This window comes from Clupea harengus, chromosome 13, assembly GCF_900700415.2.
Source record: "Clupea harengus chromosome 13, Ch_v2.0.2, whole genome shotgun sequence".
NCBI classification, from domain to species: Eukaryota; Metazoa; Chordata; class Actinopteri; order Clupeiformes; family Clupeidae; genus Clupea; species Clupea harengus.
This window is the reverse complement of record NC_045164.1, coordinates 17020680-17023667: the sequence shown is the minus strand read 5'-3', so window position 1 is coordinate 17023667 and position 2988 is coordinate 17020680. Positions and strand designations below refer to the sequence as shown.

Here is a 2988-nt window from a genome sequence, read left to right as displayed (position 1 = left end):
CCGTCAAAATCCTGTGGACAGAACATGTATAATTCATACTGGACCACTAAAACATGTGTTTGTGAAAAATGGTGATCTGCTGTGGTCTAGAAACAAAAAAAGATGACAAGAGAAAACATCATCTGCATGTAAGTGTGTTTAGGTGTGTGTTCAAGCATATGTGTGTGTGTGTGTGTGTGTGTGTGTGTTACAGATGCCCTCAAAGAGTACTGACTTGTTCTTCTGACTTTTTATTTTCCTACCCCTGTACCCCCTTCATTTTTTTTCATTTCTCCACCCATACCTAGATCTCTTTCCTTCCTTTGGTTTCTCCCTCTCTCTATAAGCTGGGTCAGAGTTGACCCCTTCACCCCAGCGTTCAAAGTTCACAAGTACACTGGCAGTCTCGTGTGCAGTGACTAGTAACCCTTAATTTGGGTAACCTCATTACCACAGCGACCAGCCCTCCCTTGTGGCAACTTTGCCAATTAGTGACATGTTGCCGTGGTGACAAGCGACAGAAGCCTTCTGACAGGAACCCCCCCACTGTAAATGAACTGCAGCTCTCCCTCCTCCTCTTCTCTTCCTCTGTCTGTCTGTCTGTTCATCAGTGACCCCCCCACCCCCACCCCTCCCCCCGCACACACTCTACACACGACCCCTCCTTTGACAGCTGACATGTCGGCATGGCGACAGCGCTAACGAGTGCTGGCATCTGACCTTCAGCAGGGTCAGAGGAGATGAGGGAGCAGAGGCTTCGGCATTCCGACACACACACACACACACACACACACACACACACACACACACACACACACACACACACACACACAATCAATCAAACTCATCTCTATGTACAAAGACACACACAATCACACAATAATGCAAACCATCAACCATGTGCATCCATCACATCCTTTGCTGCTGAGGTTTCATATAACTGTGATTAAAACATACAGTATTATCAAGTACACATCTATATTATAACCTGATCAAATCACTTTAGCAAGCTATAGCTCTAGAACACATGAAAACAAATCCACACACACACACACACACACACACACACACACACACACACACACACACACAATCCACTCAGATACATTGATAGAGATATGCACAACAAAATAAGTCTAAGCTTTAATTAAATTGAGACATCATTTACATGTGTCCAATCCTTACACAGATTAGTTACACAGACAGACACACACACAGCTGAATGAGATTATGTTTCCTATAAATAGAGGACAACCCTGACGAAGGCAAAGAGCTACCAAACACACACATACTCCTGCTGACAGAAGTGAAGGGACAAGAGCAGTGTGAACACACACACACACACACACACACACACACACACACACACACACACACACACACACACACACACACACACACACACACACACACACACACACACACACATCCTATCTGAGCAGATACTGTCCACAGAATGTGCTGACAGTGTTATCACACACACAAAATTCAATCTGAGGTGACACAGCCCAAAAGATTTTGCTTACGCTCACAAACCATTGGATCTTACATGACTGCAACAACAAGCACTCAAAGTAAAGTGGAGCCCCATTCTAATATCACAAAACAAAATGTACCTATTCTTGTCCAATACCCAACAATCTCATGTTAACAGCAATCATGCCTGTCTCGTACACACACACACACACACACACACACACACACACACACACACACGCACGCACGCACAAATACAATGAGTTTTAAGACTAAGAGGAAGGTTTCTCTTAAAAAACTTTTCTTGGCAATTCATCACATCACTAATGGAATTCCAATACTCCAGAAAACATCCGTTTCAGTAGAGCTGGAAAAGCCACCCATTGATTTGAGAGTTACGCCACTACTCCACCAGTACACTATACCACCACTACAGGCCATAGGCACAGAGTTTGCCTTACAGGGGACAGGAAAATGAACACACACACACACACACACACTTTCCTTATTTCCAGAAGGGAGTTTATATAGGCTACCCAGAGAGAAAGGCACACTCCCTTCCCTCATTAAGTGATATATGACACTGTTGTCTGCTCTGGGTGATTTGAAAGAGAGACAGTGCCTGAATTTAAGGACACAGACACACCGGAGGGATGGAGCCCAGCAGACATAGTGGATGAGAGGGATAGAGGGAGAAAGAGAGAGAGGGATAGAGAGAGAGATGCTGCCCCATATCATGTCTGAATTAATTACAACACCCGCTAGGGATGCTGGGTACAAGCCCTCGGTGACCCTGACGATAGGGACCTCGTTGCTGCGGAGAGAGGACATCGCCGTGGCAGCCAACAGAAGGTTGTCTATGCCCGCTTGGGTCTGAGTGGACATATGCCCACACTCACACACCCACAAACAAACAAACGCATACACCACCACACACGTAATGAGAGAGCGATGGAGACACAAACAAAAACCTGCCTTCAAGTGCAATGGCAAGGTTGTGAATCCTTTGGGGGCCCAAATACACACACACATACACACACACACACACACACACACACACACACACACACAGACACAGACACACACACACACACACACACACACTCTCTGATGAGGCCGTCCCGGGGCAAAGTCACTCCTCTTCTCGGTCTCCGTGCCCCCCCTGTCTGCCCCTGTCACCCCCCTGGCCAAAGTGGCCATGACCAGTGCCTGAGTGACATACTGGAATAGCGGTTCTGATACCCTCTACCCGCCCCTCATCCCCTCAGCTAATTAACGTCATTCATCAGATCTCCCACAGAGCGGCTCAGACGATCTCATCCCCACGGTAACGTGATCCACACGGACATACATAATCTACGTGGCACATTTTAAGTTTGTGGAAAAGAGACAAAAAGATATCGTCTTGTTTTCATCCAGAGCTTTGGTTAGTAGAGTGGAGTTATTGGAGAAACGTTTGAAAGTTGATGGTCAAAGGTCATGTTGACACCAAAAAAAGCTTTGGCCTGGACCAGCTAAGATCCCAGTGGAAGG

The 2988-nt window shown here is 46.4% G+C and overlaps 1 protein-coding gene across 1 annotated transcript in view; it reads right to left on the bottom strand.

Moving 5' to 3' along the window:
- The window catches only part of LOC116223276 (S1 RNA-binding domain-containing protein 1), a 59267-nt gene extending 56927 nt beyond the window's left edge, over nt 1-2340 (bottom strand). The window contains exon 1 of the mRNA XM_031579356.2: nt 2234-2340. Coding sequence (XP_031435216.1) covers nt 2234-2340 — 107 coding nt within the window. The remainder of the gene's footprint in view (nt 1-2233) is intronic.
- Between the last annotated feature and the right edge of the window lie 648 nt (nt 2341-2988).